This window comes from Phalaenopsis equestris, unplaced genomic scaffold (assembly GCF_001263595.1).
Source record: "Phalaenopsis equestris unplaced genomic scaffold, ASM126359v1 Scaffold000349, whole genome shotgun sequence".
NCBI classification, from domain to species: Eukaryota; Viridiplantae; Streptophyta; class Magnoliopsida; order Asparagales; family Orchidaceae; genus Phalaenopsis; species Phalaenopsis equestris.
In genome coordinates this window covers 202,250-219,462 of record NW_018164791.1, presented here as the reverse complement: position 1 = coordinate 219,462, position 17,213 = coordinate 202,250, and the positions used below count along the sequence as shown (strand labels likewise).

The 17,213-nt window shown below is 34.7% G+C and overlaps 1 protein-coding gene across 1 annotated transcript in view; it reads left to right on the top strand.

Moving 5' to 3' along the window:
- LOC110026073 (translin) overlaps window positions 1-16,419 on the top strand; it is a 45,620-nt gene extending 29,201 nt beyond the window's left edge. The window contains exons 6-7 of the mRNA XM_020726855.1: window positions 15,534-15,669; window positions 15,772-16,419. Of these exons, the coding sequence (XP_020582514.1) occupies window positions 15,534-15,669; window positions 15,772-15,869 (234 nt within the window). The 3' untranslated portion in view covers window positions 15,870-16,419. The remainder of the gene's footprint in view (window positions 1-15,533; window positions 15,670-15,771) is intronic.
- Window positions 16,420-17,213: the final 794 nt, after the last annotated feature.

Here is a 17,213-nt window from a genome sequence, read left to right as displayed (position 1 = left end):
CACACCTCTTCCCCAACAACCGCCGGCTGTTTTCCTCCCTCTAAACTGTTGCTAGCCTTCTCTCAGCAAGGCCACACATCCCAATACTCCATTCCAACCCTCAGCCACCCTTTCTGAACAACCCAAACTTGCTGTCCATCTGCTTAGAATCCCTCCCAACACTTAGCAGACCCACTTTCAGCAGTCTAGTTTGTTGTCCAGGCTTTTCCCATCGTTGCTAGTGTTTCCCCGCTTGTTGTCCACCCTTCGAAAGTGCTAACAAGGCTTCCTTGCTGCTGCCCTACCTTCCCAGCTTGTTTAACCACCCTCTAAACCTTGTGAGCTCCTCTCCCACATTCACACTTGCTGTCCCAAGTCTCCGGATCCATTGGGCCAACATTCACCACCCTTGGGATACACTTTCGAGGTGTTGGCTCTGTGTCTTTGTGTTTGTTTGTCGTTTATTTCATGATTTGAATAGTCATTGTAACCGATTTCAAATTCAATAATAATATTTGTGTTTCTTGTAGTTTGGGCTTTCTCCTTTGGTATCATTTGGTGCCAGAGTTAACCCAACTCTAGTCTCATCCTAAGTTTTTTAGCGTTTGCCTCTACCCAATCGATCGCACCAAAAAATTTTCCTTCTTTCATTTATTTTTTTCTCGTCTTTTTTTTTTGTTTTTTCTTTTCTTTCCTTGCACAGGTCCAAAACCTTAGTCATGCCACTAATGAGATATATGCCCGAGCTTACCTGGGAAGAGATACGACGAGAGATCTGCCGACTTCGGCGGTGGATTAAGGACATGGAAGATGAAATCCAATGGGAAATTCCCGTTGATCTTGATTTGAAAGTTCGAAGGAGGGAATGAAATGATATGAAGATGAAGCGGGAAACACAACGTCAGTTCCTACTAACTTACTACCACCAAAAGCTTTAGATCCTAGCTTTCGAAGTGGAGAGACCGCAGCACCAAGCAATCACCCTTGTTACTATCAAACAAAACCAATCCGCAAGTTTGTCACATCCAGAAAATATCGCAAATACAATGGATTTGGACATGTTGAAGCAAAATGCACAACCAAGGGAGTGATTTACTTCATTGGCCAGGGCGTCATCGAAAAGTTGGGCAACGACACCACAAACACTAAAGAGCAATTCGAACGATAACTTTCATCCGATGAAGTCTTCCCCCTTGAAACTCCCTTGTTTATGGATACATCTAATGGCTTTCCTCCATGCGATCAAAAGGAACATGCGACTTTTGATGAGATTGTAATTCCTGTTCTCCTAGAAGATGGAGAACTTTTTGTGGAGGCATATAAAGATCACACGGATCAAAAGATGTCGAAATTTAAAATTTTACAGGATGATCTTAGTGACGACCAACTGATAGCATCACAGTCAGCTACACTTCGATCCCGTATCCCAAGTGTTCCATAGGAAAAGATGAAAGAACAATGTGAAGCTCTTGTTATTGGAACACAATAGAAGCTGTCGGTTTTCCAAAACTTCAAGAGTCAAAGGGAAGACTTGGAAGATTATAAGAATCACCAATCAACAAAACTCTTGCAACCCTAAACCTTGTTGAGGCCCAACTTGTCATAGATGAAAAACATATGAGGTATTTACTTGTTTGAAATTTGGCTCGTGAGAACCTACATGGTGTTGTACCTCCGGCTCGGATTATGCCAAACCAGAACGGAACAATAGGGAGTTATGCTCGCAAATGGGAAAAGCTCCTCGGATGTTTTGGTAGACAAGTGCAATCGCCAGTGGGATCCTGGAGTGGCTGGCAACAACACGGAAGCTTCAACTTATGACGTTGAAGCTCCCCCAACCTCGGGAGACTGACACAAGGGCTATGGAGGACCGACTGGTCCTCAGAGGGAGGGGATGCCGCTCCTCTCTTCCCTTTCTCTTTTCCCTTTCTTTTTCTCCCTTTCCTTTCTTTGCTTCCTAGCATTTTCCTAAAATCTGAAATATATTTTATTCTTCTTTCCTGTTTTAAAACCTTTATTATTTTAAGTCCTTTCTAAAGTATGAATTTTGATTACTATATTTGTACTTCCCTAAATCTGATTTTCCCTCACTTTATTTCCTTACCTAAATTTGAAATCCTAATTTGACTCTTCTTTCTTATTTTAAGCAATGTCTAAATAAAGTCTTAACCTCATTATAAATAGAGGATGTTGTGCTTAGAGTTAGGGGTCTTGTTTTGATATCTGAATTCAGGTTTTAACATTGATATTTTTCCTCCTAGGTTTATATCCGACATCGAGTTAGTGCCCAACTATCCCTCATCCAAGATGGTGATCGTCTACATGGGTCCGGGCGGTGCTCCGACTTTAGCTTGACCCCGACGAGCTATTTATCTTTCCTTCCACCCTTCCTGCTGCTGTCCACTCACTTCCTAGCCCTACAACTGGCCACCACACCTCTTCCCCAACAACCGCCGATTGTTGCTCTTCTTCCAACCTGCTGCCAGTAGGGGTAAACGAGTCGAGCTCGAGCGAGCCCATGGCTTGTTCGTATTCAACTCGTTTAAATTATGTTTTGTTCGTGTTCGACTCGTGTTCAAAATAGCTCTTGAATTATCTGTTTATGTTTGGTTTGATTCAAACGCATTTGTTCGAATTAAGCTCATGTTCGGCTCGAATTTCAGCTCAAACTAAATTTCAAAAATTAATGTTTTTTATTTTAAATATTTTCAATTGAACTGAAAATAAACTAATTTTTGCTTCGCAAAAAATTATAAGTCCTTAAATGAAGCTGCAAACTTATAGTTCTCTCACTTTCTTTTTGCTTTTTAAGAGGATCAATGATGGAGCTTTTCCCAATGTGGTGATGTGGGACAAAAGTCACAAAACTAAATGGAGAGAAGTTGGGGCAGCCGTGTGAGTAGACTTTAGGGGCATTTACGTATATGCCGCCAAATTGTTTTTATTTGCATTTTTAACCTCAACAACCAAGCCGTGGGATTTTTTGGAAAATTGGGCATTTACATATATACCACCCAATTCTTATGCATTTACATATCTAACACCTAAATGTTATTTTTTTTAAAAACTGATTGGTATTTACATGCATGCCCCCAAATTCTTATGTATTTACATATCTAACATCTAATTTTTCTTTTTTACGTTTTTTATAAACAAAATTTTTGATATCATTTGATTAACTTGTATATATTATTTATTTTTTATTTAATTAATTCGAGATAAAACGAGTCGAACACATCAAACAAAAGTTTATTCGCGTTCGACTCGTTTATAAATCGAGCTCAAAAAATTTGTTTGTGTTCTGCTCGTTTGCTTATTGAACGAATCGAACATGAGATACTTAGTGAGTTTAATACGAGTTGTTCACGTACAACGAGTTTTTTTTTTATTTAAATATCCCTAGTTACCGGCCTTCTCCCAACAAACCCGTAGCTCGCCACATTCCATCCCAACAGTCAGCCGCCCTTCCTGAACAATCAAATCTTGTTGTCCACCTGCTCTAAATTCCTCCCAACACTCAGCTGACCAACTTTACGTTGTCTACCTTGCTGTCCAGGCCTTTCCCATCGCTGTCAATGCTTCCCTGTTCGCTGTCAAGTGCTGACGAGCTTCCCTGTTGCTGTTGCATCTTACCAACTATCTCCCTACCTTCCAACCTACCTCCCCAACGAACCTTCCCGTCACCTTGAACTGCTAGCTCCCTCCAATTCACCTTCCAACACCTGCCGACCACTCTCCCGCATTCACACTTGCTGTCCCAAGCCTCCGGATCCACCAGGCCAACCTCCACCGCCCTTGGAATATATTTTCGAGGTGTTGGCTTGTGTCTTTGTGTTTGTTTGCTTATTTCATGTTTTAAAGAATTGTTGTAACCAATTTGAAATTCAATAATAATATTTGTGTTTCTTTTGTGGTTTAGTCTTTCTCTTCCGGCATCAAATTATTAATTACTAATTTTAGCTGAAATTACTAATCACTCATGCCTTCAATCTAATTGAAAAAAGTTTATTATTATTATTATTATTGTCATTGTTGTCGTTGTTATTTAATATTCAAAAGTAGCATTATAAACTATTTATTTCTTTTTAATATTTTATTAATAAAAATTATATCGTAATTTTTTATTTATTCTCACTTTAAATAAATGTATATGAATTTATAAAGTTTGTCATTTAGTTATCCTAACTTCACTAATTAGCTGGTTCATAGTTTAAAATTCTTTTTCTTTCTCAAAAAGTAATTTAACTCGTAATCAAACTAGTTTATTTAGTAGAGTCGTACATGAATACCAAATTTTCATTATTGATTTTGAAAAAGTAAAAAATGCATGATATCAATAATAACCAAAATTAACATAAAAAAAGTACCTTTGGTCTATGCTAGCGCATGCGAGGACTGCATAGAACAAATGTTCGTGTTATGATATCAATAATAACCAAAATTAACATAAAAAAAAGTACCTTTGGTCTACGCTAGCGCATGCGAGGACTGGCATGGATTCTACTCTTAGTTCCTCGCGAATCTCCTTTGCTCTTACTTCTTCACACGAGCCACTACTAATCGCATGCTCCACTCTCTTGTTTCTTTCCATGCCTTCGTTTACTTCACCCCAACAAAACCACATGCTCTTGGCTACACCCCCCTTTTTTGTGTTCAACCCATCTACACACATAGGAGTAGAGCTACATCGACTGCTCAAACCTGCAAATGTCCATTCACTTCGTTGCCTTTGTATTTGTTGATAACACGTTTTCTAAGCCCTTGGCTATGCTCGCGCTTGCTGTCAGTGCCATTGCCTGTTGTCGAGCCTCGAGATCACGTGTGAAGGGCCCTTTGACCTCTCTTCCTTTCGCTCGATTTTTGTTCTTTCTTTGGCTCACTTGTTTTAAGCTCCTTTCATCTCCTCTTAAAGGCACGTATCAAATCTGCCCTTCAATTCGTCTCATCCGAAGTGTAACAATTGCGTTACAAGGAGAATGAAACTAGGTGTTAAATTTGACGACGAACTTTTTGTTACTTAATGATATAGATTGAGGACATTTACTAGAGGAAATCTCTTTTGCCTCTTTTTGAGATGAGGTTAACACTCATGAGTTAGGAAGAGTAGGTATATCCTAAACATTTAGTTGGTGGGAGCAATGTCTTCAAAGTAAAATTGAGAATTGAGGCCTTTTTTTTGCAAGCCAAGGAGCCTTAAGGTGGATTGAGGTTTATGACTCAAACTAAAAAAAAGAAAAATCATAAATATGTGTTAAACAATCAACAAATAATTAAAAAGAATAAAAGCATGAATCCAAAAGAAAAAACCCGAAGCAAAAGGAAAAAAATAAAAAAAGATAATGAAAAGCAATTAAAAAATAAAATAAAAAGTTTGAATTTAAATTAAAAAAATTAAATTAGGAAATAAGAAGATTTTAGAAAATAAAATAAAATGTGCTTAAAATAAATAAAAAAACTTTAAATAAAATTAAAAATGAACCTTTAAGTAAAAAATTAAATAATAAAAAAAAACTAAAAAGATAAAATATAGTTCTTTGAGGCATTTTCGTAAACTTAAAACAAAAAAGCCACAACAGAATCTCCAATCAATCTAAACTTAGAACTTAAAAAACTAAACCCTTTATATATAACTTAAGAGTATTTTTTTAACTGTTAGTTTAAGGTGCTTCTTTCTTGTGCATAGAGGTTGATGACTCGCAGATGAATAAGGCGGATGTCTTACTCAGACTTAAAAAATCGTAAGATTTGAGGCCTAATTGAGCTTCTCATGGTGAGGCTTGCTTCAAGGTGAATTGTAACAATCGAAATTTTAATAATGAATAAATAAATAAATAAAATATAATTCGTGAGATCAAATAACGTCTCAATAGTTTCACTTAAGGAGGCACACTCGTTTTGGAAGCTGAAGAATCGAGATAGCAAGAGAGAGAGAGAGAGAGATAGCAAAGGGATCAAGCGTGGGAGACTGTGAGAAGGAAAAACTTTGTGTGCGTTTATCGGCCGTTATTTTTGAAAAGTGTGATTTTTGTAAATATAAAAATAGTTTTAATATAAATATGATTTTTGAAATTAACATTTTAATTTTAAAATAGATGAGATCAAACGAGTCTCACTTATTGAATAGTTTGGATGGTTGAGCGTGATACAACAAGTAATACACTATCCCGAAGGATAAACATTTCACTTGACAGTATACTCAATCATATAAACTAAAGATTTTGTGACATCTGTTTGGTCTGTAAAACCTTTTATGTATGGTCGACAAGTTCTTTTACCTAATATAAGAATTAGATAGAGTTTATTTTACCTGGGTTCCAAGTTCCCTATAGAGGCAAATCTTTATAGTTAATTACATCTTAAATGACTGAGGTCACTTAAGAAGAGTTTCGATTAAGATCAGTGGTTTTGCCTTCAATATTTCAAAGTTTATGTTTCTAAGATTGGACACGCGAAAATCAAATGGGACTGACTCAAACAGGAACAATTATTTTAAGGAATCCAAAGGAATAAAGAGTAGAGGATATCACAAATCCAGGGGAAACTCTGGTGACTTCCCAATTATCCTATTGTTTGACTTTATATCTTTGAAAAGATGTTATTCAATGTTTAATCTTGCAATTTTTTTTAGAATTTAGAACTTATATTCGTACGATACCTGATCGTGCAAATAGCTTAAAAAGATAGGAGGATTCACACCATACCGTACAGTAACCTCGAAATCCTAAAAGTGTCAGGACTTATAATTGCATAGCAGGCTTGTGCAAAAGTCTAAAGATAATATGTGAGGATTCACGTTGCGCTAAGCAAACTACCTCGAATTCATATGAGTTGTTATTTAAACTAAGAAAAATGTTTAGTTGTCGTAAACTTATTGTACTATTTTAGATCGTCATCCTCCGTTCGCTATATCCTGGTTGCGCTGCCCACGAAGTTGCTCCATATCCCATGTAGTAGTAGTTGTGAGTGTGTAATATTGTTATTTGGTGACTTACTGTTGTATATCTCATAAACCAGGCTATATCCTAAAGGTTTTGTAGTTAACTCAAAGCATGCATAAACAAACTATGTTATAAGGAAGAACAATAAGTGAAAATAGTATAAGGTCCGATAAATAAAAACAGTATAAGAAAATGCATTAAAGTGCTATAAATGTACTATAAACTTTGGGTACTTGATTTTTCTTGTTATTGCTGCACCTGTAAATGAGATCAACGTCACAGGTAACAGTATAGTAGAGAAATTCAGCTAGCAGGACAAACATGTGTTTATGTAGTGTTTATGATGTGTTTATGTATAACAGAATAAATGACGGAGTAGCACATGAAAAGTCCTGAGGAAAATTGAAATCGACCCACAGAGACTCAAAATAAATCGTAGACGAAACAAATCGTAAGAAAAAAAGACAAACAAATAAAACAAAACGCATCACATATAAAGGACCAAGGGTAGGTGATTTATATGTGACATTGAGAATGTCTCCAATTACCAGGAGGATTTGAGTGTAAGAGTCAAACTCAAACCCCGGAGCATTGAGTTTCATTTTAGGTCAAGTTATGAAGAGAATTTCATTATTTAATTTAATTAGTCATGAACCACAGTTTAGTGCATAACTTGTCTATTGCTTTAACTAACTTGTGATATAGGGTCGTGCCTAGTTTCAGTGTCTTTTTGAAAATTAGGTAGATGAACTATCACCTAGGGTGTGCACCTAAAATCTAGGAGGCCTACACTTTAACTTGAGCTTGAAGTTTTTTAAAGTGTTATGTTCTCAATTAAGTGTTTCCCAACTAATCCTCGAAAATATTTAGATTAGACTTAGCTCACTATTAGACTCTTAAGACATAAGGGGGTAAACCTATAATTTTGGCAAAAAGGTTCGTGAAATGTGTTTCAATCCTAATTAAAACAATGGAGCTTAAGTCTATCCAATGCTTAGGGGTTCTGATTGATAGCCTATTGATCTCTCAATTCATGCTCCTAATTCTTGAATCATTTAAGCGCTTACTTTCTCCGAATTATAATTTTATCTTTCTTATATAAAAGAAATAGTGAATGGTTTGGCTACTCTATTTCCCTTTGAGGTTTCAATCATCTCAACAGACTAAGTATCAATTTTTTTTATTCTATCTCCTTTCTTTTTTTATTATTTTTTTAAGGTTGTAAATCAATCCTGAAAATAATTAAATCAGAAATTCTCATTTTTAACGTAACCATTGGCAAGAAAAAGGAAAACAAAACCAAATAATTGGAGGAGTCCGACCTACTTCTAAAAAAAGAATCAACTAAGCAAGGTGCAAAACTGCAAGTGAATCGGCCTAAAGGCGTTTAAATTATTTCAAAACAAATAATCAAATCAACTCCAAAAACATAAAGTAAATTGGACTCGAAAAGTGCATTTGAAGTTTTCAAGACAACAAGAATATAACATTTAAAATGACATAAAAGTAACGTTTTGAGACATCCAATTTAGTATTTAAAAGAAGCCCCAAATGAAATAATTCAAATTTTCAAAAAGAAAGAAGCTCCAAAGACTTTCAAATCTTCAAAAATCGAAATGATTCGAAAAGACATCCAAATTTTCCAAATAAAACACTTAAAGTTTCCAGATTTTGTAAAAATAAAGCATTGTCACTCTCCCAAACTTTTCAAGTAGAGCTTGAAAAGTTTCGGATTTTTCAAATGTAAAGCATCAAAGCATTTGTAAATTTTCCAAAATTTTCAAATAGAACACTTAAGCTTCCAAGTATTGCAAAAGTAAAGCTTTGCCACTCCAAACTTTCCAAATAGAGTTTGAAAAGTTTTTCAGAGTTTTCAAATGTAAAGCATCAAAGCCATAAGTCTTTGCAAAGAGAATATGCAACCTTTCAGATTTTTTTCACATGAGTATAGTACCAAAGCCATAAGTCTTTGCAGAGAGAATATGTAACATTTCAGATTTTCACATGAGTATAACACCAAAGCTACAATTGCCAAAGGGAATATGCAAACTTTCAGATTTTCACATGAGTATAGTACCAAAGCATTTGTGAACTATCCAAATTTAATGCAAGGGCTTTCAGATTTTTCAAGAATAAGACACCGCCACCACACCCCGCCACTTTCCAAGCTTTGTAAACAAACATAAAAGGCTCTCAGATTTTTTTTAAAGTGAAGCACCAAAGCTCTCCACACTTTTCAAATGTAACATGGAAACTTTCAGATTTTTGTAAAAGTGGGGCATCACAACTTTCATGAATTACTGCATAGGAATTTCCCCTACAGACAATGTCTTATGCATTTTTAATAAATCAAAACATTAAAAGTATCCATTCCAATAAAATACATAGAGCTAGCAATGAAATGAATTAGAGGCAATTTACATGCATACCACATAATTTGTATGTATTCACATACAACTCGATAATTTTAATGTGATATGGAAGATTGGGTGACACAAATGTAAAAGGAAATGTAGAGATGCTAGACATGTAAATATTTGATGAATTGAAAATCTGTACACTTGCTTTCAATGTAGAGATGTTATGTATGTGAATATGTGAGCATTAAACAATCTCATATATATTGGTTTCAAAGTTTAGATATTAGATACTCTTGTGCGTTTAGGTTTCAAAAATGCAAGAGAATTGCGTTGCATATATGTGTCTCAGATTTCAGGCACAAAGTCAGCTTGCTTAATTTTTTTTTATTTGAAATCCCTTCCGTCAAAGTAATTAGCAGATTGTATATACCTCAAACAAATCTTTTATATTTACATACCTTAACTTCTAAACTTCTATACACGCATGAGTTAAAATCCACGGTGCTAAATACGTAACACATTGTAATTGACAGCACATTGTAATTGATTCTAAGCCTCAGCACCCAATATCAGATACGTAAGCATACAAGAATTGCACATTGCACATCAAGCTTTCCAAAATTGCATGCACATTGCACATCAAGCTTTCCAAATACTGTAATAATCAGCAGCATAAAATACTAATCGCATCAAGCTTTTCCCACAATAAAGAATCATAGGTGAATGAACATTGTTAAAATATCTGCCAAAGAAAAATCCGTAAATCATAGTATAGATGAGACAGCATGCAACTTTGGCTTGATAACGAAGAAAGTAAAACTAACAGGATCGTTCAGAAGATGTTTATGTATATGAACTTTTAATATCAATTTCCTTCAAAACTTGTAATAAATCTTAGAACATAGTAAAGAAAGAAGGAACTCCTTACTCCAAATTTCCAAAAAAAATGCAAGCATAAGCCTTGAGAAAATTTCTGCAGCACCTCCTCAGACCAAAATTTCGGCCAACCCTAAAGACTTCCTTAGATGAGGGATGAGGTTTTTTATAGGCAAGGAAGGAATAAACCACCACCTACCAGCCCCAACCTAATGGTGGCCGAATAGGGTGGTGGGAGAGGAAGAGAAACATTTAGAGAGAAAGAAAAGTAGGCCTAGGGGAAAGGAAGGGTCGGTCAGGTGGAGTTTCGTCACGGTCATTGGAGAGCCGCTCGGTCGAGCGGCCTGCGAAGAAGAGGAAGAGTTGCGCGAGCAGGCTCCCAAGCTAGGTCACGCCCGAGTGCGGTCAATTGCGGGAGAGGAAGAATCGGGCTCGGACGTGAAGAATCGCGAGCGGGAGAGCAGCGCAGAAGCTAGGGCAGTCGCAAGTCTGCATGCATGAGCAGGGGTTAAGTGGGATTTTTTTTTATTTATTATTATTTTGTTTTATTTTATTATATTTTATTATTTAAGTATATTAATAAGCGTGTGATTTATGCGTGCTCTGAACCCTAGCAAATAGATGTCTTTTCCTGGTAATTTTGACGTTTCGGACGCGCCAATGCAGTCTGTTTCATGATTCGAGGTCGTTCGGACAAGTTCATCGATTTGCGTGCAATTTATTTGTCTGTGGAATTATAACAATATGGGTGTCATTCTTAGGTAAAATTAATGTTCTAGACTTGCCGACGCAGTCCGTTTCGTCATCCGGGGTCGTCCGGACAAACTCGTCGACGATCGGGTAAAAAATGCGTCAAATTCGATTTGTCTTCAAATTTTGGGTTCTTTATCGGTTATTTAAAAAATTGACTTATGTTCTGATTAATTGTGAAGTTTTTACAGGTGTAGGTGATGCGAATTGTGGTATTTGTGTGTGTGGATGTACTAAAGTCATTATATGTGTCCTAAGACTTTTAAACCCTACGGGATCTCTCTTTGGGCGTCCACATGGTGGTCTTTTACCACTGGACTAAATGATGATGGTCTGTGAACACAGCCACTCGATCAAATGGTGATGGTTTGAGACCACTCAGACGAGACACCACAAGAGAATTGGGAAGTGGTTCGAATTTCTAAAGGGGTAGGTCCAGCTCTAATCCTCTAAGATAGAAAATAAGAAACCATAGAGCTAGATCCTAGGATCTAAGAAGAGGAGAAATGACCTCAAAATGAGGTCAACAACGCTCTAGCTGATATAGAAGAGAATGAAGAAAGAAGAAGAAGAAATATGAGGAAGGGAATAAGTCACCACTTACACCCCGACCAAAAAGGAGGGGAGAAGAGATTGACTCATCATGCAATGCTGAATTTGAGCCATGCTCGAAAAAGGGAGGAGAGCATATGGTAGTGGGAAGAAAAACTTTGTGTGCGCTTTAGCTGATATAGAAGAGAATGAAGAGGGAAGAAGAAGAAATATGAGGAAGGGCAGAAGTCGTCACTTGCATGTTCGGGAGGCTTCAACATTTTTTTAGTCGAAGGAGGAAACCCCAACCAAAAAGGAGGGGAGAAGAGATCGGCTCGTCATGCAATGCTGAATTTGAGCCGTGCTCGAAGGACGGAGGAGCGCATACGGTAGTGGAGTTGGACCGAACGCTCGACGGAAGAATGGAAGGTAGCTTAGTGCGTTGATACTGTGTGAAGTAGTAGAGAATAGGAGCTGGAGCCCTAGTTGCATGTTAGAGCTACTTTGGTGCGAAGAATAAAGGGGGAAGCGAAGCCTCGCATGCGGTAAGAACTCATGCATGTAAGGGGCTGAACCGAGTCGGGATTGAAGAAGGTGAGATTTGGAAATTTTTACTTAGGCAATTTTAATTTAATATAAGTTTTATGGATTATATCAATGCTCTAGGCATTAAAGTTAATGTTTGTTAATTTATTTCAAAAATCATAAATCAAGGAATGCAAGTTTTGGAGTCATAAATTATTGATTTTACACAAGAAAGAAAAGCATGCAAGTAAGAAAGGAGATTGGTCTGAGGAATTTATATGATAATTGTTAATGTTATTATTGTTATTAGAATAAATGATATAATTGGTTATATTAAATTTTATTTAATTAAGAAGTGTGGAAAAAAGTTATTTGGATTTGAGATTGGTAAAATATTGATGATATAGTGAGGTGGAGGTAAGGGTTGTGCATTTATTATATAAGTTAATTTAATAAAATGACATTAAATATATTGAATTTTTCTTAACTTAGAATCTGTGATTAGAATCGAAAGAAATTTTAAAATCCTTACATTTCTACTTTTAATTGATAGATGTGAGAGTAAAAGGATGTGAAGTGGTGGTATAAACTTTTATAGAAGGTCACTTAAAGGTTAAGGCGAGAAATTACCTCTTATATGTATTATTGAATTATTATTATTAGAATAAATGATATAATTAGTTAAATTAATTTTATTAAATTTTATTCAATTAAGAAGTGTGGAAAAAAACTATTCAAATTTGTGATTAATAAAAGATTGACTAGTGAATTGGAGGTGAGAGATATGCATTTATTATGTAAGTTGATTTAATTAAATGTCTTTAAAAGTATATTGAATTTCTTTAGACTTAGAATCTGTGACCAGAATCAAAGGAAATTTAAAATCCTTACACTTTCTCTTTTAGTTGATATAGCTGAGAGTATGAGGAAGTGAAGTGGAAGAATAAACTTTTACAGATGTCACTTAAATATTAAGGTGAGTAATCACTTTATTATATGTATTAAGTTGATGTTTTATTAAATAAAGATTTTCAATATTGCTTCAGATATCTGCTTTTATAATTATATGCATGTTGAAGAGTCATTGAAATGAATGAAATGAAATGATAAAAAAAAGAAAAATGATGTTTTAATGACTTTAAAAGGAGATATTTAAAAGAAATGAAATGTAAAGGCTTAAGTCATACACGTTTTCTCCTAGATGATACTGACATGGGATACGATGTATCCCGTGCATGAAAAAGGAAATGAAAATGATAAAGTTATACATTCGGGTGCAAATTTTGAGGGTACATACAAATATAATTTTGAGGATATTTTGGAATATGACAATAATTCTAATATGACCTTATAGAGGTTAAAAATGGTAAATACTTAAATTGAAACTCAAATGATTAAATTAAAAATGAAAGCTTACAGTTTGATTCTCCAATAGAGTGCATTTTCTTGGGGCATTCATGCATAGCATTTTCATTCTATTTTATTGCATAAAAAGGTTATAATTGCTCACCTAGTAGTGTCTTATTCTTGAAAATTAATGATTAATTTTAGAAAATTATTAGATTGATCTGACTGACAGACGAGACATCGTTTACATGAGGACTATTATTGATGGATAGTATGTTGTGTATTATGATTGTAATTATTGTATTGTTTACTTCTGAGTAGTGATATACTGTAGTGTTGGTTTGAGATGTTTTACTTGCAGACTATATTGCTTTTTCTAAATGATCTAATTTTCTGTGTAGTGTACTTTGTAATTTCTTAGAGACTCTTATAAATTAGAAGTTATGATAATGTAAGGAAAGTAAATGAAATGTTAATTTCAACATCTAACCGTCTGTTCCCGCCTTGGTTAATTCCGAGCTTCGTGTCAGGTCGTAACATGTATCCCTTTAATGCCTTTTTAAATAAGGATTGGGAGATCGAGAGTCATATTGTTTTGATAAATAAGATATATCAAATGATATTTTCTCGCACTTAGGGTGGTAACATATCACTGAATTTAGCTTTGCCATAATTAAATTGAGTTCAGTTGAAATTACTTTTGATGATAAAGTTCATGCTTTGTGTTTATTTTGATCATTGTTGAGAGCCAGAGTGAAGAGTAAAAGTCTCATCTTAAAAATTAAAGGTAGAGGCAGAATTACTAAGAATCACGACATTCAAATTAGTCAGTTTATAAGCACAACAATGTATGCTGACAATGTGGAAATGCTAGGCACATGAAAATGCATGCTTGCGAAAGGGGTTTGTCAAAATAAAGAAAAGTTGGTTAATTTTGCAATATGGGCCTATGAGTCATGAATATTGGATTCAAAATGTTTTTTCTTTTTCCTCACTTCACGTTAGGACTTATATCAAACAATTCTACTAGTATCTGAGAAGTCTATCTTATTACTGTTGAGCCTTATCTATTATGGAATTGGTGATATAAAATCAAAATTATCATTGATATTATATGCAATCTCAAATTGTGATACTATTTAAGGCTTGGATTGGAATTCAAACTCGATTTTCAAAACTAGCACTTGCAAGATAACCCAAGGTATTAAGGTGATGGCACGTACATAAAAAATGACGATGCAAATTTTAATATTTTTAACTGAGCGGCAATAGATTTGAACACCTATTTGTGCTCATGACATTGCAAGTTAAAACATGCTAGTGAGAAATGGATGACAATTTTATATTAAAAAGAAAGCTTTTCGGTTTTATTTTATTTATTTATTTTTTATTTTGTGAAGGTTGTATTCTAAAATGATAGGGGAAGGCCAAACTTTTCGAAGTTGAAATGGAAGCTCACCTTAAAAGTTAGGGCTTATTATATCAATGTTCTAGTATTGTCACTAGTACATCCCTAGGACACTCGATCTACATGCTACTTTCATTGCTAACCCCATAAAAAATGCATGTATTTAGTTTTGGAAAGTAATTATGTTGTATTTGATAATTTTAGAAGGTGGAAGAGCTGGATAGAAATAAAAAAAAAATGTTTGGTTTTGCAAAAAGGTTATTCTTTTAAAGTGTTTTTGGATGTCTTTCTTATGCATTATATTTGTAGGATTAAATTAAACCCTAATTTCATGAAATGTTATTTATTTTATGTGAAATTGATGATTTTTGGTATTTGTTTTTGGGACGATCAAAATAATATGATACAAGAAGCAGCATTGTTATATCGGCTAAAATCATCATGTTCTATGAAAGTTCTAATAATGCCAGAAAGTAGATTTCCACTACTAAATAGGTTTGAGACGGAGGAGATTTCTGAACTTGATGTGCAAGAAAGTAGTTAGCAAACTTCTGAGTGTTGAGATGCAGTTGAAACAAACCTGCAAGTCATTTTGGTGAGATTTCATGAAATGTTTAAGTTTGCTAATTGGGTCAACTTCTCTATCATTTTTTTAAATTTGAGAATATTTTGATGTATTTATCTGAACTAGAAAGTAAGCTTTTTATATATCTGTAGACATATTTAAGATAATTTTGCCAAGCTATGTATTTCCTCATGTAGTATTTGTTATTATGCTCTACTATTTTTTTCATACATGTATTTACATTTCTTTTTCAGCCCAGATATGTGGTCAATCAAGTCACTGCTGGTGACTATGACTGCCCGAGAAATTTGCTGAAGTTTCTAACGGAGCTGCACTCAGCTTTTAGGATGCTTAACCTTCGCAATGACTTCCTGCGTAAGAAATTTGACGGTAAATTACAATAAATTTTTGCCTATTAAATTATCTGTAAATTGAAAGTATACTTGTATATAATGAGATTATTTATTTCCTTCTCTTTAATTTATATAATAGGCATGAAATATGATTTGCGACGAGTCGAAGAAGTGTACTATGATGTGAAAATCCGCGGCCTTGCTCCAACAGAATCCAACCCAGAACCAATTGCTTGAAGGCAGGTCAACAATTCTTGCCTATATGTTTTCAGCTTAGGAACCTCTTGTGCCGTATTCATGGTGGGGGTGTCAAATCTGTTTCGGGGGTCGAGTTCGAGTTTGACCCGACCCTAATGCTAAACATTTCAGAAAATCAAACTCGAATTCAACCACCCTCAACTTGGTGAACCGTACCCACTTTTGTAACATGTTTAACATAAAGCATAATAGCTATTTGGGTCAACATTGGGTCAATTTTTAGTTGGCGGATCTATTCTAAGTCAATTTTGGGCTGTCAGGTCAACTCAAACTCAACTCGAAAAGTTAAACGGACTAGGATTCCTAATCTTAAGTCAACCCAAAATTATTCGGATTAACACGAATCCGGATTTTTTTAGTCAAGTTCGAGTCGAGTTGGCATGCCGGGTCACTTTCTTACACCCCTAATTCATGGAGTAATCCTGGTTACCATTCTTTATGAAGATGCAGAAAAAATTTTCTCTGATCATTTTGCGGACTAAATTTTGTTTAAATTTTATACAGATCAAACAAAAATCATGCTAGCAAACTTCTTATATTGGTAATTCTAATATTTTGCGAATGTTATAGCTTTCAAAATCAGTTGTTTTCATTAAAAATAGAAAATTTTTTTCTTTATTTTTCTCAGTGTTGCCATCTTATATCCTGACAATGTTATTATTCAATCCTGAACCAGCTTGCATAAGATTTATGTTCCCCTAAACTGCCAATACGTTTGAACTTCATAGACGAGTGCTACCAAGCACACTCTTTACGCTTGCATGCCTAGGTAGGATGGCATGCATGTAAAAAAATGAAGTTAGGTGTTAGAAATGAAAATACATAAGAATGAAGTGTTGTGTATGTAAATCCTTCCTTCAAATTTTGAGATGAACGATCTAAGAAGCAAACAAGAATGGAATTAAAAGCTAATGTGATCTATAAAATTTTTATCACCTTATAACAGCTAATGAAAGCTTGTAAATGATAAACATATTTGGCTCCAAGTTTTGAAATAAAAAAATAGCTCTTAGCTTTTGGGTACTAGAGAAAAGTTTTTTTTTTTGTTTTTGTTGACTGAGATTAAAACTTATTAGCCCAAAACAATCTTAGATTAATGGTAAAAGAGTTTAATATAACTTGCAAGTAAACACTTAACTACTTGTATAATTAACAAGATGCTGTGATTGTCGGTGTGTTTTATTTGATATCAGCATGAAATAAAATATATAAGTGACAGTTTTGTAAGCATGATGAACCTCTTGATTTTTTTATAACTCAATGTATAAATTATAAATGGTTCACATTTACAGAATGCAAAAAATCTGCAGAACGAAAATTTTG